The sequence below is a fragment of the Amphiprion ocellaris genome, chromosome 7 (genome assembly GCF_022539595.1).
Source record: "Amphiprion ocellaris isolate individual 3 ecotype Okinawa chromosome 7, ASM2253959v1, whole genome shotgun sequence".
Classification (NCBI taxonomy): domain Eukaryota; kingdom Metazoa; phylum Chordata; class Actinopteri; family Pomacentridae; genus Amphiprion; species Amphiprion ocellaris.
Window position 1 is genome coordinate 13,393,228 of NC_072772.1, and position 16,835 is coordinate 13,410,062.

Genomic DNA, 16,835 nt, shown 5'->3' on the forward strand with positions numbered 1-16,835 from the left:
AGCTGTATGTTGCATTTGGGTGCATTTTATCGCCACCCGCTCATAAACTAAACTTTTATTGGGAAATCGATGTAAAGACGTATTTTCCGTGAGTTGTGTTTTATGGTCCAATCGGAGGTTGCCAGATTTGCCATCAAAACGTGACACACTTAACCTGGGATCGAAATGCTGCATTATTTTAACCACAACTCTCAGATTTTTTACCTTTTTATGGGAATTTCGTGCCTTATATTCATGGAATATATTAACCTTAAAAGGTCAAAGGGATCATTTTCAGCTTGAGTCATGCTTTTGACAGAGAACATTGCTCTGTTGCTCAGTCACTGCCCGCCTTTGGGAAAATCAGGAATCGGGGCTTTCCAACTGTGAAATAGGAAAGCATACTTGAACGATTTCTCACTTCTTTTGGAGCCTTTCAAGTTCAATGCAGTACACTGTATATGGGCCAATTTTATTCAGACACAAACAAGAAACTATTGAATTACACATGATATTCCCATAAATGATATCCCGTTCCTCATACAACAACATGAACTATTGCATGAACATTCACATGTTGTTAAGTAAAGCCTCTGGAGTTCAGTGGTCACAGCTTGAAAAGTACACTCAATTTGTGTGTTTGCATTAAGGAAAAACACACAAGACTGCTGTTCATATATGTATATGCACTGCTGTATATGCTAGCAAAATTTTAATTCACATTACTTTTTTTTGTTGCCTCTCAATTAACCAGACTTGTGCTGAAGACACAGACAAAATGAACAGGAGTTCTTCATTCAGAGCAAATAAAATTACTGGTAATTACGTATTTCAAAATGTCAGTGTAGTTGTATGTACTTGTACTTCTGTCAGTACTTGTATCACTCAGTGTAAAGCGGATTTATCAAAGGAGGGTCAAATATTGACCAAGGAAAAGCTTTGAGTCAAAAGATGCACCAATTATGTCAAACTGCCCAAAAACAAAATAGTTTTGTATCAGAACAAAACAGTGATGATTAAAACAGAAGTGAGTCATTAAAGCGTAAATAAAAGAACATTAAATTAAAAGTGCTATGGTTGTACTGTGCCTGTACATTACAGTATCTTACTCCAGATCACCTTCGATTGAAAATGGTAAGTCAAATTAAAGTTCTACACTGGCTGCAGGAGACACTGTGGCTTATAAGGTCTTCGGCAAGGTTACTAAAAGAAACTGTAGGCACTGGTTTAGCAGATGGCTTGTTCTATTCCTGTATAGTAACCTAAGAAGCTAGCGACATGGTAGTCCTCTCCAGTTGGTGTGCCCAATTTTATTCATCATAATGGAGTGAAGACAGGAACTTATCCACGTCCAGGTCATGAGGAAAACAATCTATAAGTTTTTTCCTTTCCTGCAAAAAAAAGTTAAAACACAGAAGTCAGTTCAAAGACAAAAAAAAGAAAAACACTCAACTTCCTAGACCTACTAGCCAGACCTACTTTTATTGCATTATCACGGAAAAATAGTATTGACACAGAATGGAAGTTCATCTGAAAAAAAATGTCACAATTCCTTATCAACAAGAGTGTTGGATGGAAGCAAGAGAAAGAGAAAAGCTCTTTTACTGTGAGTTCTTTATGAGTTGGATAGAAATATATTGGTCTGATGGTGACACCAGGAAAAAGGCCGTGCTGCTGCCTAAATCCATCCATCAACTCTTTAAACTGCTTATCCTGTTCAGAGCCACAGAGGGCATCATGAACCGTCTGCTAGTCTATAACAGGACTAACACCAGCAGATAGTTACTCCTACAAGCAATAGTGTTCTCTGTATCTAATCTACATGACTTCAAAAGGTTTCATCTTCTGTACTTATGTTGTTAGGCTGAAACACAACTATGGTATTATAGAATAATTACTTGACTAACAAACAACATCTTCATTTTCCACTATTTCCTGAGCATTTTTAGACAAATATTCCAAACATCTGTCTGTATTGGAAACCACATTACAAATTACAAAAACGCATTTCATACATCTTAATATATTCTAAACACAGGCCTATATTACTACTATTTTATATTATTTTATTACTATTACTATGTTTATTGCTACATAAGCTGCTGTAACAATGTGAATTTCCCCTGGCGTGGGGAGAAATAAAGGACTATCTTATCTTATACTTGTGTTGTACTCACCCGGTCCTTCATTTTGCTGGGAGATCTTTTCGACTCCTTCTTTGCAGGGGGGCTGGCTGTGGGAGAAGACTGTTTGCGTTTCTTAGAGTTCTTTGAGCTTGTGGGTGACTTTTCTCCGACTCCCTCTTGACGTAAACTGTCCTTCAGTGGAGTTCCTGTCCTGGCGATGGCAGCACGTGACAGAATCATGAGGGTGTGAGCAGCCATGTTAATGCTGTTTTCACTGCCAGCTTCACTGGCAGGGCTGCAGCCGGGTACATCTGGGGTGTTGTGAAGCAACAAATGCTTGGGAGTTCCCTCTCCATCTTTACCTTTCTTCTGTCGAGATGGAGTCCTAGGACCCTCAGCTGGAGGCTCCTGGTTACGGCCAGTCCCAGGAAGAGTAACGTCAGAGCTGCCCGCTCCAAGCTTTTTGACTGGGGTGGAAGGAGAGTTGAGCCCTTGCATGTCCTGCAGCATTTCTGCTGCCTGCTTGGCTAGAGAGCTGGTCTTTGATGGTGCTTTTGCAGCCTTGGACTGGGTGTTCGATGCTGCCTGAGTGACAGCTGGAGGGCTAAAGTCTCTTGATGCTGAGGATGAAGGTGTGGACTGCTCTTTTGTTCTAACCTTCATTTCATTCTCCTTGTTAGCTGTGACATTTGGCATCTCCTGAGAGGGAGTCCTCTTCTCTGTACGTCCTTCACGTGATTTCAAAGGAACATTCTCTGCAGGTTCTTTCCTGCCGCTCTCCTCTTTGTCTTTTCTATTTCCTGATTTCTGTGCAGAATCAGAAGACATCGACCTAGAACTACGAGAATCCTTTGCTTTTGCTTTATCATTATGTGTATCACGACTGTGTTTTCTGTTACTAGATTTTGATCTCCTGCTCGATTCTGACTTAGACTGTGAAGCATCAACACTGCTGGTATCTGTACTTCGGGGCTCCTTGTTATGGATGTCATGCTGCTGTTTCCGAGAGTTCCTTCTAACGGGATCTTTCTGTTGCTGCTGTATAGGATTAGAGTCCTTCACTAAACTTACTCCAGTCTTGGGATCCACTGTGCATCTGACCGTTTCTATCCTCCTCTTGGGTTTGTTGCCACCCAAGATAGCAGGTTTTGTTTGAGTAATGGGCTGTTTATCTTTCACAGCCTGTTGGACAGACTGTGATGTAGACGCATTAGGAGCTGCAGATGTGGATGTTCTACTAGTTTGTGGCTGAACTTCTCGAGAAGAGTCAAAATATAAAATTCTCCTATGACTGGGACCCTTTGCTGCATCCTGCTGGCCTGTGTTGTCAGCCACCGCAGGTTGAACCACAGCACCAACCAGATTTTTCTCAGTTCCTGGAATTCAGAGAAATAAGGTCAGGGAAGTGAAACAGGGAAAGAAAAACATTACGCAGACAAACACTGAGGTCAGTGTGTGACAACATTAAGTAAAAGTATACAATATTTAATGATGATATACCTCTAGCAAACTGGAGGCACTGCTCCAAGTTAACCTGCAACTTACCAGCCGTTGCAGACTGTCTGGTTACCACAGACGGAGATGTAGTCTTATTAGTTTCTGTCTGCTTTACTGGTCCAGGGCTTGGGGTGGCAACAAGCTGTAAATATAACAATGTAGGTGTTACTGCTCAGGACCATGCTGAAATTCAAGTCAGTGGGGGCCTCTTGTGGCCAAAACATTCACTGTGGCACTGCACTACACAATTAGAGTCAATTTTGCAATTCTTGAAGCTTCAAAAGTAGTGAGACTACAAATGTAATGTTAGTCTCAAAGAAAAAAGACATGGGCATATTAAAAACTTCTATTTAACCCTGTGACAGTATGAATATGTATTTCAGAATTTACAGCTAATTTTCAAGGTAAGTATGAGAGAGCATGTGCACATTGACATCTTGACCTTAGAGAGGTTAACACTAAATCTAAATGTGACATTTTGAATGCTGCCATAAATTTGGACATCTTGTTTACTAAAGTGCCAGTTCGATCTCACAGATGTCCAAAATAATGAGGCTGAGTAACATTTATGATGCAAATCCACCCTTTCAATCTCAAGATACCTTTTCATGGTCCAGAATATCAGCAGAAGGATCTGGAATCACTGTGCAACCAGTGAAAATGAAGAACTTAGAACAAAGCTATTTTACCTGATTGGACACCATCTGGACCTTCCCCAGACTATTCTGCCCAACAACAGAAACAGGGAGCATCATGGACTTCATAGGTGATGGTAAGATGAGTGCTGATCCTGCACATAAAGAGCACAGATTGTAGTTTTCGATAACACCAACACTTCAAGATAATAGTAATAGGCTTGACAGACAAGAAGGGAGGACCAACAAAGATCAACAAAACATGCCAATCTCTCCTGCACCAGGACAACTCTGAACATGTGATGTGTGTAGCTCCAGAGTGGACTACATATTAATGTTAAAACCGTGGACTCTTTTGGCCTGGAATAGGAAAACAAATCCTTGCTCTGAGGTAAGAAATAACTCCTTGCCAACATACTAAATATGCTGTTAAATCTGCCATATTACATTAGAATTTTCAGCAGTTTTTATTGAACGCATTCTCCTTATTCTCTTCCTGTAATTTTAATTGGCTTTTAGTGAGATATATATCGACACAATGAAGATTACTACATGTATTGCTTTGCCAGTTTAAAAAAAATCATTAACACTCTCCTTAATTGTGCATCAGTTCAGGAAAGAACATTTTACAGAAAAACAATAGAAATGAACCATGCTCAACAAGTATTTTCTGTCAGAGTAACTTTACCCAAAATCTTTAATATTTTCAGTTATTTCTTGTTATTGTGGACAAGAATCTCACAGCAATCTAACTGCAAATTATCACCTGTTAATAAATGTGACAGAAGTAATGTCTGCCTGCTGTTTGTCAAGTCTGAATACTCTTAAGTGTAAAAATCACAACTAGATAGAAAATAATTCTTGTCTATTAAAATCACCCACTGTCTTTTGTGCCTTACCAGTGGAGAAGCCTGTGGGAAGAGTTGGTGTGGCCACTCCATATTGGTTGGTAGGCAAAGACTGTCCCTTTGAGACACCAGCAGGCAGTAGCACCTGTCTAGTTTGAACATCTGTAGGTGGGGGTTCGGTCAGAAGGAAATAGCTGGTAGTGGCGCCCTGAACAGCAGGTGTAGCGGTGTCCAGGGGTAGTTGAATTACATAGCTCGGCTGGGCCTGTGCTGTCCCAGTTAATGGGGATGAAATTACTGCTCCAGCCTTACAGCTGAGAGGACTACCATGTGCCTCAGATCTCTGTAAGCCACTAACAGCTAATGCTGCCTCATCCAAGTTGGCCTTCGGAGTGCCAAGGATTGCAGGGGACTTAGCTGGAGAAGAAATGTAGATGGTAGGTATCTTGGGCCTGGAAATGCTGGCAATTGCCTTATTCAAAGCTGCGTCACTAGATGAATCCTCATCCTGGTTATCACTTATGATGATCTTCAAAGACATTATATCGCTAGAGTCTGCCGCAGCCTTGCTTGGGGTGCCGGTGGAAGGACTGGGTGTTGCTACAACTGGGGCAAAGGAGGAGGATGCAGGTGAGGCAGATGTAGTTGTTAGAGTTGTCGAGGTAGACGCTGACGATGACAATGAGGCAGTTGTAACTGCAACACCTGCAGAGCTAGATCCAGGTGCTACTGAGACAGTTGACACTGGCAGAGTGTCTCCTTTGCTGCTTGAAACTGTTGTCTGAGGTAGATTAGTAGTGTTGTTCTGTTGATATTGTACAGGAGACAATAACACAGGCACAGCTGAAGAAGGGGCAGCAGCAGGTTTCTCTTTACATCCTTGTGTTCGTTTATACACTTGTTTTTTGCCCACATCTGAGGCCAGTGTATCTTCAGATGCAGCAAATTCAGCAGAGTCTCTTGATGAGGGAACTGTGAATGATTCACTGAGGGCAGGTGTGGTGAAGGTGCTGTCATTTGTCGCAGGCTCCTGAGTGGTCAAACTGTCTACAGAAGGGGGAGGTGTATTCAGGGGTTCATCAGTATCCATTGGTGTTACATCAGCATCATCCCTGGAAAGTGTGCCCTTTTCTTTTCTGTTTGAGTCCACTGCAGCTGATGAGACACCTTGGTGATTCTCCTGAGTCACTAACAATCTGGCTGAACTGTTTTCAATTCTAGATGCTCTGCCACTCGGGCCAAGAACTGTTTTCTTTAATAAAGTGGGAGCAGTAGACTTCCTGGTCTTACGTTCTTGTCCAGCTCTCATCTTCAGCATCACTGGTGCTGTATTCGAAGCATTTGCATCTCTGTTTCCAGCATCTGCAAACAAAACAAGGTTTATTGATTATTTTGTCCCTCTCCATGTTCTTTAGGCAGGTCTGTCTTCAATGGGGATAAATTACCAGATGTTATCAAAAAATTACTCATGTCTGACTAACATAAGAATGGTACTTTGTCAGCACACATACCTGACATAGACATTTGATTTAACTGGAAAAAGTCAATGATTTTTGACCAAAACATAACTGATAAAGCTGCCAGTGTTTACTGGATGTCTAAACTGAAGATAAACACCGTTCTATGCACGCTGTGCTCAGGTCCAGAAAGGACAATCTGAAATTCATACAGGCCTCATTTATTATTGGCTGATTGTGTGGAAGTGTGGAACCGTCAGGGTTTGATTTTGCTCCCAAGCTCTCTTTTTTTCCCCAATCTTGATACAGCTATGTCTATCTTGTGAGCAACACTATAAAACACAATGTCCAAAACTATAAATGTCTTGCAGGAGATGCTGTCTGAAAATGTGTATTGATATCCACATGATTACATAATATCACATCTTCCTGTTCTCATGTTTAGTTTTCACTTCAGCTCACTTTAATACTAGTGTTGCTACTTAGAATGCTTACAAATGTTTTTGATTTCCGACTTGGCTGAACTTGTCCAACAAAGCAGGCGTAGTAACTCAAGTATTACACTCTTCCCCTTCCTCGGATTTTGCACTGGCACTATAAATTTTAAATCTGACTGAATCCACCGTGTTTTGCACAAAAATAATATTTTCTTTTCTAAAACAAACCCTGAATTGACCTGTATGAGGTGTCGTTGCTGTCCTTCAGTGAGAGCCTACTTTTTTTGTGAGAATACCTGGATCATCACTCTGAAGGGGTCTGACTGTAGATGAAGGCCCAGCAGTGTCATTCTCTTCTGGACTACTGCTAATATCTCCATCCCCTGTTTCTCCATCAGTAAGCCTATTTTTATCTGCAAATACAAAAGGATCTCTTAATAATACTGTCGTAAACAACTGACATTTGTGATTCAGAAGTACACTGCACAAAAAAAATTCTAAAAGCAAAACAGATTTTAGTTACGGTAATCGAAGAGGTCAAACAGGGCCTGAAAAGCTGGGTCAGACTCTGTTTGCTCCAAAATGTCATGGATGGCGTCATCACTCATATGAATTTCTCCCTGTAAAGAGCAATATATATCAGGAAATAATTTAGCATCATACAAGAAAAAGGCAAAGCTTGATTGTAAAACTTTAAAGAACATTTTTAGAAAAAAATTATACGTATGTTTATGTATATTTATAGCACCTGTAATCCTAGAATTTCATCTATGGACTGCTCTGAATCCATTGTATTTGAGGAGGCCTTTGATGTTTGAGGTACTGGCTCACTAATATTAGTGAAGAAACGGAAGGAAATGGTTCAGTCACATTTAAAAAGCTTGCACATCATCGATCACAACAACTTTACATATATAGAGGCAAAACACAATTCCAACTCACTTGGCAAGGATTTTGTTGATGTTTTCAGCAAGCTTCTCTTGCAATGATCTGTCCCCCAATATCTTGTCACGTGCATTTTGTATCACTAGTTGCTGTGAAAATGAAGGTGTTTTGTGAGATCAATATTTGAAATTAGAGAGCATGCAATTTCTCATACAATAACGTATTATTGCTTCCACCCCTGAATTCGCTGCATAGTATTAATTATTAGATCCAGTTAAAAGTGTGAAGTCCAGTCTTAGGAATGCTTACCCTAAAACCTAAATCGAAACAAAACTATTGAATTCTTGGAAACTTCAGTGTTATAATGCATTGCTGCTCTGAGTCTGGAATATCAAAAGTTACTTGTCTACGAATGTGACAATCTACAGATAATTCAACCCTAACTTTCTGCACAAGGGGGACCAAAACATTTCTTGTTTGTTCAAAACAATTCTCCCAGTGAAGAGAACCTAACTGCACCGACATACTTACTGGAAAGTTCTCATTGACGACCTCTTCAGTCTGAGGTTCTGAATTAAGGCTGCCAGCAGTCGTGGCAGATCTGCCGGCACCACTGGACCCACCCAGGGCACCACTTCTCTTCCTGGGGTTGTCCCTGTGGGCAGCAGAAGATTATAAAGCGGGCAGCAACTTATACAGGTCGTGAGCAAAACCATACGAGCACGACAAAATGCAATCTCAAAACTATAACACCACACACTTGCAATTTCATGTGCAACTACTGATGTTTTTCCATTTCAGTGAACAAATAGTATAGTTCTTTAGCTACAGATCCTGGTTGACTGATTCACCTAAATGGAAAAGCACTATAATTATCGCTCATTACATTACACATCAACTACACCTACACCTTTTCTGTAATTATTTGTTAAAAACCCATTCCAGTACATCAACACACAAAGGAATTCTGTGCTCTATTTGTGTACTGGGAATGTCGATTTTTCAGCAACTCTAGGTTAAATAAGACATCAGATTGTGTTTTCAGCACTCTACCAGTAATGTATGGTCAACAACAACAGTAATATCACAAAAACAGCCATATTTACCATTTCCGTCGACCAGGAGACATAGGGCCAGAATTTAACCGATTCTCTGAAACAATGATCTGTACCGGTGTATCCCCTGTAATGCAGACATTCCATCACACATTATTAAAAAAGTTAATTTTGATGACTTTCACCAGCTTAGATGCATGTAAACATATAATGAGCTAAAAGAGCTTTGTTGAATTTTACAGGAGATCTTAAAAAAGCTTCAACAGGAAACTTTTCTGAGCTATCATAAAAATAAATGATTAGCTGCTTGAGTGTCTCACATGTGCACATAAAATGAGACCTTTATTCAAAGACACTGGCTCTCCATTTTACATGCTACATAGATTAAATCATCAAGTAAAATTAATGCAAGGGTTACTGAAACAATGACTGGGACAAATGCTAAAATGAAACAACTCAACCTCAGTCAAGACTACATTTATAATTAATTCATACTGTATATGAAATTATGTTCTATGATACTGACGGGGCGTATTTAGTAATCGGTTGCCATCGTGAATTTGCTGCGGTGTCCCACTGCCAAGAGCTGGTCTGTTGTGTGGGCCGGTATAGCAGACAGGAGTGGAGTGGCCGAGCATGCTGTGGGAGGTGTGAGCAGGGCTGATGACGGAGTTCGTCTCAGAAACAGACGAGCAGATGAGACCCTCAGCAGAAGTCAAGGTCAGGGTCTGCTGTCGAGCCATGTTGGCCACTCCAACACGTGAACGTACTGCAAAGGACAGAGGCTGGTCAATTAATGGCCTACATACAAACTCAGTGGTGTACTTTAAATCACTGGTTGAGTACCGTAAGCAATGCTGCTGACAATGTCCACATTTGATGAAAAAACTACATATATTGAGATTATATTTGTGTTGGCTGGTGGTAATAAGCTGACACCAGAGGTTCCACTAGTCAGCACTAAAGCTATTTTTCAAGCAGCTAAAAGTATTTTACCATATTATATATGCATCTGCACATATATGCATCAACTCAGTAGATTCTACAGCTATGCTACACTTTGAGATTCATTTACACACTTTTAAAAAGTGTAGTATAAAAATGCTGGACATCTTCACGTCTGAGTCAAATCTACATGTGTGTGCAATACAAATGCATGGAAAACGCCACTATGCACACTAGCTGCATGCAAAGGATTTTAGAGAGTGTAAACAATAGAATATTATGTAAAAATGGATAGCCTCATATCAAACTTACTTCTCTGATTTGCTGATATAGCTGGAGAATTCTGCAATGACCTGAAGACAGACACAGAACGATAATGAAACAATATCAGTAAGATGAAGAAGATGAAAGTGCTAGATTTACGATTTTTTGCCTGTCTCATTTTAATATAGCTACATTAATTTGGATTTTGAAAGCTCATTACTTAATTTGGTTGAGTGTAAAATCCAATTTTTTCCACAAGGAGGTCATCAGGACAGGAACCTCATGTGAGGACTCTGTTGGAAAAAAAAAAGAGTAATAACCAGCAACACAACCAAGAAACATTAACAATAACAGACTGTGATTGTTAACTAATCTTACCTTTTGCTTTGGCAGACATGTACTCATTTAAAATGGTTGTTAGGTCTTTCCCAAAGACAGACTGTGTGGGTAGGGAGGGACAGTGAATCAGACATGCAGTTAGCTAACACCTTTATGTGCATCATGCTCATTTACCAGTTTGTGGGGTGGCTAGTCAGAGATGAAGACACACTTACAAAAACACAAGCAGGAATAGTCCCATCTCCTATAGTGTGGTCGGCGTATTCCTTCAGATTGGGGCTCTCATTGATGAAAGCTTGGCTTGTAGCTGACAGTCCCTCTTCTTGGAGGTAACCTGGAGAAACACGTTAACAAGCTCTGTCACAAAAACACAGGAGCACAACAATTTAGCTCAACGGCAAACCAAATGTGACCCCACAGAGCTAGCCAGTTGACCGCTAGTTAACAGCTTAAGGCTCTGAGCCGCCCTGTTTACTTTTCGGTTTCATTGTTGGCTACCGCTGGAGCTTCGATATACCCAACCAGACTCACCTAAAACGAGCCGAGCGACGTCGGACGGGAGCAACATGGCCGCTCGAAAGTTGATAAAATAGCCGTACTGGTAAAGAGTTGGCTACATATTCTAGAAAAGTCTCTGGTAAATCCGTTATACAGCGTCAAATTTAAAAATACGTCAGTGGTATCATTCTGAAGGCGACGTCCTGAAAGACTACTCAAAAGGCGGGGAACTCGCGCACGTAGCACGTATGACCCGGATGTAGCAACGGAACCCGCCGGTTAGAACCTCGGTAGTTGTAGTCCAGTTGAAAAGTCAAGCTCCTTAACACTCTACATTGTGTTATATACACATACAGGGATTTAACAAAGTGAGCATGACTGAAACTGGTTATCCACCACTCCAGTAATAACCGAACGAAACAGGGAGCTGGTTTTATTATTGAGTAATATGCTAATGGACTCACTCGATGCTAGCCACGACCAGGACGTGACGTAGCCCCGCTACTGCCGGGGCGGGAATATCCTGCGTGTCCTGCGTGTTCGTGCGTGTGGCTCTTAACGCACGTCAAGATGATAAAGTTTTCATCGGAGGAACAGTAGCTGCTCGGCTAGCATCTGCGCTTGCATGTGTGACAGCTTTGTAAGTACAACCAGCACAGTCATCTGAGGTCAGTGAACACGCTGAGTAAAACTGAGGGTTTGAATGGACGCTTGTTTATAAAATTCAAAGCTAGTCTGGTAATATCGTGGTGCTAAACTTAGTCGGCTACATGGTCACACTAAGTGTACACTGATTATTAGTAGCTGGGTTACTGGTAATTATTTATGCTGCCATTTTGATTGTCTGCAGTGCTTTGTACAACAAAGTGGATACATACACATACTAAAGGATTGTAAAGTGGGTCTAAAATGACAGAAAGTAACATCCTGTCTTGTTTACATCCTGCCCCTGCAGATTCAACTGTCAGCATCTACAGTGAAGCACAATGAGTTTGGCTCTTAATGATCTCCTGCTCTGCTGCAGAGGGCTGGAGAATGACAAGGCAACAGAGAGGAAGGTAATACACCTGCTTATAAGCAATAAAATGAGAGGCATTGCGCCAGACTGCCAAACACACTGATCAGCCAGTTTTTACAATATACGCTTCAACGCTTGTGATTTTATTTAACCAGAAAGAAGCTGAGCGCTTTAGACGGCTCCTACGATCTCCAGAGACTGTGCAAGAACTGGATCGCACCTCAGGACCTAAAGCTAAAGGCTCCAAGCAACTCACATGGGATACTGTTTTCAGGTAACCTGCCTGTTTGCATTTTTGCAAATGTGCAACACAGTGCACACAAAGACACCTATGACAGGTCATTTCCTGGTTCTGCGAGATTTTAAGCACACTTTTTGGGAATCTTATCTTAAGTTTGGAATGATGGTCGTGTTTTTTTTTCTTTTCCTGCTAAGACAATAGGGGTAGTTTATTTTCACCTAAACAGCATAATTTCACTTTCAGTTTGTGCTCCATTCACAAATGACTACCAGCTGGAAACCTTTTTTTGTTTGTTTCATGGGTTTTCACAAGAATCTGTTCTCATCCCACATTCTGCAACATACCCGTAAATTCTGCTTGTGTTAGTATAGGAACTTGCCAAGATTTTGGTTCCACTATCTAGCAGAAGAAATAGATTTGTAAAATAAATGCTTTCTATTCTGTTTATTTACTCTGACTTTTCTCCATCATCAGATTTCTGCAGCGCTATGTCCAGAAGGAGACAGAAAACATGCAATCGAGCAAAGCCAACGTGACGGCGACTACACTGGCCATGCGGCAGAAGAAGATGGCTGAAATTTGCAGCTTGGTCAAATACTTCATTCGCTATGCAAACAAACGTAAGGGCATTGTCTTTTGGAGACTAGGTTATAGTATAATACGGTTTTAGCTGAAATGATAAGGCATATTAAAAAGATTCTATTTTTGTATATATGTTCAATCAGTAGCTTTAATTATTTCACTTGACTAAGTCACCTCAGTAGAAAACAACAGAAACTGAGCAGTTATTTTGAATATAATGTAGGGATTATAGTTACACTGTGTGCATTTTCCTGCAGGTGGGCCTCGACTAAAGTGCAGTGAGCTGCTGAAACATGTGATGGAGGTCCTGCAGAATTCATACTGCTGTTCAGCCTATGGAGAAAATTACAGTAACCTCCTTATAAAGGATATTCTATCTGTCCGCAAGTACTGGTGTGACATCACTCCTCAGCAGTGGCACAGTTAGTGGGCTGTTTGTCTAAATATGTCTTACATTTTACAAGTTGACATTATTAAATTATCCATCCTGATTTGTCGTCTGTTCAGTTGGATGGATTTACACTTGCTTTTTGATCCACAGGTCTTTTGGACTTGTACTGCGGCTTGTTCAGCTCCTCATCCAAATCCATCAACCGTGTTCTGGTGAGCAGAGTCATCCACACAGTGGTGCAGGGCTGCTGCATGCAGACCGATGGATTCAACAACGCTCTGTTTAGCTTCTTCTCCAAAGCGCTGCTTAATGCCAGGTGAAGCCTTTTGCAAACCCCTGAAATGTCTGATAATGCTTGTTACCACTTTCATGTTTTTTAATTAAAAAAAATAAAAAATCTGTTATTATTTGTGACAGTAAAATGTAAAAATTCTGAATTTTCTAAATTCCGTTTTTCTGTTAGGCAAGAGAGGCACTTGACTGTTTTGGAGCACCTCGTCTCAGCTCTGAATGTCTTCTTGAGATCTGCAGCTATGAATTGTAGGATGAGGGTGTGTGGACTGGGAGAGGAGCTTCTGCCTACAATACTGTACATCTGGGCTGATATGAGGCCCAGTACAACACTCAAAAAGGAAATTGTTGGATTCTTCAACCTGCAGATTTGTGTTCATCACCCCAAAGGAGCCAAGACACAGGACACAGGTTTAGTGATGTTTCTCTCTCTGTTTTTTCTTGTTACTAGTGGTGGTTTGGTTAAAGATTACTTGTTATAGAATACCAACAGCTTCTTAAGCAAATTTAGCAAAACTCTTTACCCTATAACTTCATAAAATGCTATTTTTATACCATCAATCTATAAAACAGTGATTTAATTTGGGGTTTGCTTTCAAAAACTGTTGGCAATAATGTAAACTCATGATATTAAAGATCATGAGCATTGCACATTTAAGCCACAGGTATTTACTCAACCAATGAAACCTGTAACTGGTGGGTCTTCTGTCATATATTAGGTGCTCATGCCGAGGACTGGACCAAGTGGCAGAGTCTGCTGTACAATCTGTATGATGCTTTGGTCAGAGAGATCAGTCACATAGGCAGCAGAGGGAAGTACGTCACAGGGACCAGGCACATCGCTGTCAAAGACAATCTGATCGAGCTCACAGCTGACATCTGTCGCCAGGTATGAAAGATCAAACCGTACTTCCACTATCCTACTACATATGTGTGCACAAAGAAAATCACAGTGTGACTGTAAAATGCTGTACAGAAGGCAATTTTAAGCATTTTTCAAATTTAAAAAAATGCTATAAACTTATAAGAGGTAACTGTCTAGACACATTTTCTGTATTCTGTCTCTGTCTTGCTGTAGCTGTTCAATGATGACAGTGACACCCATGTCCTGGAGGTCACCCAGGCTTCACTTAGAGCCACACAGATGGGCAGCCCCACCCATGGAGCCGCCAGCAAGCGACGGCGCATTGAAATCGGCTGGGAGGTCCTGCGTGATCATCTGCAGCCTCAGCACAATGACTTTGATATCATCCCATGGTATGAAAGTCACAACACAAATAATAGAAAATATTTTAGTTAAAGGTGAAACTGGGCTGTTTTTTTTTTGTTTGTTTTTTATAGTCTAGTGAATTTACTAGGAGACATGAAATCTTGATAGTTTTATGACTGTAACCACTACAGTGAAGAGACACTTCCAATTTCCATTTTCAGGCTACAGATCACTGCAGTCCTCGCCTCTAAGTATCCGTCCATGGTGCCCGGCAAGGAGCTGGTCCCACTGCTGTCAGTGCTGCATCAGCTCCTGGCAGAGCAGCGGAGAGGAGAGAGGGGGCTGTATGTGCTGCGCTGCCTGAGGGAGGTGGCCCGCTGCCAGGCCCACGACCCACACAAAGCCCAGGCCTTTAGGGCCGAGCTCTGCAGGCTCTGGGTTCGGGTCTGGGCCTTGGCAGTGCGAGGAGTCAGCTCACCTCAGACAGAGTCCCTCAGCCTGGACCTGCTGACCTCCATCGTCCACGGTGGACCGATTCATATGGACAGAGAGTTCTGGAAGATTTTCTCTGGATCTGCGTGCAAACCATCCCAGTGAGTCGCCATCTATTCTCATTGTGCAGTGCTAAATTTAAGCTTTGTTAATGCTAAAAAGATGTTATTCACATTTTGGTATGCTATTTCTCTTTTGCACAGGAGTGCTGCTCTCTGTCTAGCCCAGGCCCTGCTGAAGTGTCCAGTCCCAAAAAGCCTCAGTTCAAGCTCAAGCTGGGACTATATGGGAGTCACAGAAGGAGCTGCAACACCTAATCTGAAGGAGATCCTCATCGCCTGGTTGCTGATGAGTGATCAGAGTGATGAGATGGAGGAGAGCTCCAGACCTCACCCCATCGTATGCAGGTTGATACAAGCTCTCTACATGAATCGGTGTCTTTGTATTTGATATGTCGTAGTAATGTCACAGTATGCTGGTAGTGAATAGTGAAATAATGATATCATGTTATTAATACACATATGATCATATTGCAAGTAATTCACTGCCAGTAACTTGACATTCCTACATAAAAACAAGATACATTACAGTTATGATAACAGAGTCTCTCTTGACCTCCCTACACTTGTACTTTTACTGTAATTAAATGAGGTGAAGCACACAGCAATCAGAGGTAAAGATAAACTTAGCCGATGGCTTTATTTTTTTTTAACTCTAGATCCTACCTTAATATCATTATTTTGAATTATTTCTGGGTTGTGTGTACTGCCCTAATATGTCTGGTGTATCTTTGAATTTGAATTCCTATATTTGTCTTTTTTTATGTTCTTGTATGCAGAGATTTTCCTGACAATCTAACAGCGAACATATTGGTCTCACTGACCTTGAAGGACACAAGAGTTGGCCTGAAGTTTCTGCTGGGGACTGAAGGAGTAAAAAGGTGAAAAAAAGTGACGCTGGTCTCTTTATAATAACAAATCTGCATCCTTTCCATCCATTTTCATACAATAAAAAAATTGTTTCTTGGCATCACTGTTAATATCCAAAGAATTAATTTTGATTTAACATTTTGTATTGTGTGAAGCCTCCGTCTCCTTTTGGAATAAACATTTTCGGAATATAACTAACACTGTTTGCGTTTGCTTTTTTGAAGTGCCTTTTATCAAGACCAATCGCCATCTGATGCTAAAGACAACCTGGAGGAGGTGGAGGGACTGTACCAGCAGTTCAGCTTCAACACGCTGCCTTCAGAGGTCCAAAGAGCCGACGAGTCACTGAAGACACCGTCAGTTGACTGTCAATTCGCTGCTGTCCCCGGCCTCAGACAGAAGTTAGAGCAGTCGCTGCTTTGTGTGGCTGATAATTTACTCAACTGCTATTCTCCTGATGTGAGTTGAAGTTAATGTATTTGTGTGTGTCCGATGCACCTTCACAGTGATGAACTGACGTGTTTTTTCAATCAACCCTCCACAGTCTCAGTCCACCCCTCCAGAGTGTCTGGTGCGCTGCTTCAGTCAGCTGACTGGTGTTCTAGCAGCTTACGTCTCCACTGGGTTTCTGACTGAGGAACAGGCTCACCGCTCACAGCTTTTCACCAAAGCAAAGGTATACATTCATACTTGTCTAAATTCATTACATTTGACTA

At 41.2% G+C, this 16,835-nt stretch overlaps 2 protein-coding genes across 3 annotated transcripts in view; one reads left to right on the plus strand and one right to left on the minus strand.

Moving 5' to 3' along the window:
• Positions 1-430: 430 nt before the first annotated feature.
• Positions 431-11,190, minus strand: npat (nuclear protein, ataxia-telangiectasia locus). The gene is made up of 17 exons (XM_023299579.3): positions 10,999-11,190; positions 10,683-10,801; positions 10,507-10,567; positions 10,349-10,421; positions 10,177-10,217; positions 9,446-9,688; positions 8,971-9,046; positions 8,396-8,519; positions 7,922-8,013; positions 7,728-7,809; positions 7,503-7,599; positions 7,276-7,392; positions 5,137-6,447; positions 4,292-4,392; positions 3,651-3,744; positions 2,157-3,481; positions 431-1,370 (listed from the first exon to the last, which is right to left on the minus strand). The coding sequence occupies exons 1-17, from the start codon at positions 11,033-11,035 to the stop codon at positions 1,290-1,292; spliced, it is 4,074 nt and encodes a 1,357-aa protein (XP_023155347.2). The 5' UTR covers positions 11,036-11,190; the 3' UTR covers positions 431-1,289.
• Positions 11,191-11,463: 273 nt separating this feature from the next.
• The window catches only part of atm (ATM serine/threonine kinase), a 32,728-nt gene continuing 27,356 nt past the window's right edge, over positions 11,464-16,835 (plus strand). The window contains exons 1-14 of one of the 2 annotated variants that reach the window (XM_023299574.2): positions 11,464-11,605; positions 11,921-12,023; positions 12,139-12,257; positions 12,699-12,844; positions 13,064-13,228; positions 13,348-13,513; positions 13,661-13,899; positions 14,208-14,377; positions 14,567-14,745; positions 14,920-15,291; positions 15,394-15,597; positions 16,029-16,130; positions 16,344-16,578; positions 16,664-16,795. In XM_023299574.2, the coding sequence (XP_023155342.2) occupies positions 11,952-12,023; positions 12,139-12,257; positions 12,699-12,844; positions 13,064-13,228; positions 13,348-13,513; positions 13,661-13,899; positions 14,208-14,377; positions 14,567-14,745; positions 14,920-15,291; positions 15,394-15,597; positions 16,029-16,130; positions 16,344-16,578; positions 16,664-16,795 (2,301 nt within the window). In that variant the 5' untranslated portion in view covers positions 11,464-11,605; positions 11,921-11,951. Of the gene's footprint in view, positions 11,634-11,920; positions 12,024-12,138; positions 12,258-12,698; positions 12,845-13,063; positions 13,229-13,347; positions 13,514-13,660; positions 13,900-14,207; positions 14,378-14,566; positions 14,746-14,919; positions 15,292-15,393; positions 15,598-16,028; positions 16,131-16,343; positions 16,579-16,663; positions 16,796-16,835 lie in introns of both variants that reach the window. The other variant, XM_023299575.3, reaches the window with a different exon arrangement.